The sequence below is a fragment of the Orycteropus afer genome, unplaced genomic scaffold (genome assembly GCF_000298275.1).
Source record: "Orycteropus afer afer isolate SDZICR_OR568_19922 unplaced genomic scaffold, OryAfe1.0 scaffold00691, whole genome shotgun sequence".
Taxonomy (NCBI): Eukaryota; Metazoa; Chordata; class Mammalia; order Tubulidentata; family Orycteropodidae; genus Orycteropus; species Orycteropus afer.
The window spans coordinates 411,395-414,527 of NW_006922278.1; the positions used below are offsets into that span (position 1 = coordinate 411,395).

At 37.3% G+C, this 3,133-nt stretch overlaps 1 protein-coding gene across 1 annotated transcript in view; it reads right to left on the reverse strand.

Annotated features, from left to right (window-relative positions):
• Window positions 1–706: 706 nt before the first annotated feature.
• The window catches only part of TRPC4 (transient receptor potential cation channel subfamily C member 4), a 298,431-nt gene continuing 296,004 nt past the window's right edge, over window positions 707–3,133 (reverse strand). The window contains exons 9-10 of the mRNA XM_007956981.2: window positions 2,886–2,975; window positions 707–1,432 (exon numbers count right to left, since the gene is read on the reverse strand). Coding sequence (XP_007955172.1) covers window positions 707–1,432; window positions 2,886–2,975 — 816 coding nt within the window. The remainder of the gene's footprint in view (window positions 1,433–2,885; window positions 2,976–3,133) is intronic.

Sequence of the window (3,133 nt, forward strand, 5' to 3'; positions counted from 1 at the left end):
CTGTCAAAATGTCCCCAAAAAATCATCAGTCATCTAAATTTATGAAGACAAATATTTCTTATACTAATGGAAAGGAAACACTGGGACAAGCTAAAGCTCTACAAAGTATATCTGACCTTCATGTTCAGAGAGAGTTTGGTCATAATTCCAAGAGAAGAAGCTTGTTTGTTTTAATTTTGTACTATCATTATTTACATATTGTTAAGAAAAAAAAAAAAAAAATTGGAAATATTTGTGTTTTAAAACCACACTGTCACCCTGTGTGAAAAATCCTTGGTAAGTAGCCATCTCTAGAGACGCTAAAAATTTATGAAAAGCTCTCATATTTCAGCTACATTCTTATTTGCATGTATAAATATTTATGACAGGAGTCAACTATCACATTGAATAAATTGCATCTGTTTTAATTGAAAAAGATAGCTAAAAATTTTCTGTAGGTTATTGCAACAGTACAAGAATACAAGGTACATTTATTTATTAACAAAAATATTGTAAAACATTGTGAAAGCAAAAGCAGACTACAAAACAGAAGGGTTTTTGATAGCCTTTTCCTTATTTGAACATGTTACAAGTTAATATGCCACAGTTGATAAATGCTATATAAAGTGTAAGTTAGCATTTGCTAATTTAATTTTAAACATATTGCCCTGCCCAGAGCACTATGGAAAATATATATATGCATGGTAAACTCTTCCTCCTTCAAGTATCACAATCTTGTTGTCACATAATCTTCGTGGTTGATTGTTTCTGTGAGGGATAAGTCATAGTCTGTACTACAGTCCTCCTCCTTGGCATGTTTTTCCTTTGGTATGATAGGAACAGTGTCTTCTACCACCACTTTCTCTGACTTGAAGGAGCACACTCTCTTGCCTACCTGCAAAGCTAATGTGTCCGTATTCCTTTCTCTGTGGTCCACTAGTACACATTGTTCACTGAGACCGGGAATGTTCAGGTCACTCCTTGAAGCTAATGCTCGGGATTCTAGTTGAATATTTCTCTCAAGAGGTCCTCCCTCAGCCTGTTGACGAGCAACTTCTTCTGAAACAGAGAAGATATGGCTTGCATTTTGCTCAGCAGCATTTTGTTTTGATCGTCTATGAAATAATCCAAAGTTTTTTATATCAGTCACAAAATTCACTTTTCTCTGCTTCTCTCTTGGGGGCTCCTGCACCACGAGGGCAGAGCCATTGCTTATGTTGTGTCTTTCAGAGGCAATCGCTGCCGACCTTGGATGAATCAGAGTAGTTAAGTCAAAAAGGCTAAAATTCTTTTTCTTGTCCTTATTACTACTTTCATTATCACTCTTTTCATCTGAGTCTGCTGAGTTGGAGGACTCCTTTGTGCCGTTAGTGGATTGTATAGTGGAAAGTTTGCTTCCTCTTAGTAATCCCAACACTTCAAAACGAAAACTAGAAATGTCTTGTTTGAGTTCCTAAAGAAATTTAAAATGACAAATTTAGTTTGAGATTTAAATAAGCAAACATTAGAAAATACAGTTTTCTCATTTCATATCTGGGTCAGACATGTTTACAATCATTTTTAAGAACTAAGAGTCTACTCTGGATCCATTCAGAGTCCTTGGGTGATGCAAATAGCTAAGATATGCAGCTGCTTACTGATAGGTCAGCAATTCAAACATACCCAGAGGCACCTTAGAAAAAAGGCTTTGTGATCTACTTCCAAAACATTAGCCTTTGAAAACCCTATGGAGCACAGTTCTACTCTCACACATATAAGGGCACCATGAGTCAAAGGCAGCTGGATGACAACTGGTGCAGATACTGGTAATCTGATGATAGACTTCATAGTGGCTTCCTGCCTCCAACCTACCTCGCATGCCTCTCATAAAACATCATGTATCGTTTAACTTCAAGATTTGTATTTTGTGGCTGAAAAGTGTATTTTGGATCATAGCCCACTTTCGATTTGTGCGTTAAGTTTTGCAATTTGTCTACTTACCTAACTGGCTGCTTATCCTCATTATTTTTGCCAAACCGTCTGCTTTGCCCTGCTAAAATTCTACTATAGAGATTTTTGCTTTTCTTTTATTGCCAATTAAGATCATATTGACTTTAACCATTCTCCCCAAATCTCTAAATACTCATGGAGAATAACAAAATTATTTTAATTGTTGTGATTTTGTTGTTGTTGTTATGTGCTATCAAGTTGGACCTGACTCAGTGACCCCTCCTTGGGTTTCCGAGGCAGTGTCACTATGGAAGTAGATTGCCCAACCTTACTTCCAGGGAGTGGCTGATGGGTTTGAACCACCAGCCTTTCGGTTAGTAGTCAAGTGCCTTAGGCACTATGCCACCAGAGTTCCCCATAATATTTCAAATACCCGCTCCCCCCACCCCCACCCCGTACCATCTGACAGAATTAAACAAACAAACAAAACAAACAAACAGAAAAAAAACTCAAGGAGAAAGATTCATTTAAGTTAATGAAACTCACTCTTTAATTCCAGGCTATCAAAGCATTGTCATGCACACAGCAGGGCTTTTTGTTTTGTTAGCATGGTGCTTACTAAATATTTCAGACTTAGAAATCAGGATGAGATTTCAAAAAATAAAGCTCACTCAGGAAAGCATTGCTGGGATCAGCAAGTCAGAATGCCACAAGGCACTAGGATTTTCTCTGTCTCCAAATAAGTCCCTTTGACAGTTTCGATTAAGTAAACTTGACAACAGTTTATTTTGAGAAGAAATTTAACCTCTTGTAACTTTTTTACAGTTCAACAAGGATTTAACTTAAAAATGAGGAGACTGCAGGTTTGCTTGTTGGAACACAGAGCTAAGCTTCCAGCTCTGATTTTAAACATGGTGTATCTAGTTCCACACTCTGCTGAATCCACCTCTTGTCTGGATGCAGAGGAAAACAGTTACCTTAAAGTTCTCCTCTGTAAGGCCTTCTTCAGTTTTAGCATCTCGAATCATTGCAGCAACATATCGCTTCACCAGGTTCCTCATAACTTCCTAAGGCATTTTAAAACAACAGTGTTAATATTAAATATGTGAATGTGATTTCTCTTGAGTCAGTTCTGAAAAGGGGACTGTATTTTATTTCACTACTTTTTTGGATGGAACTTAGGAGCTCTGGTAGCATAGTGGCTAAGACACTTGCCTGCTAACCA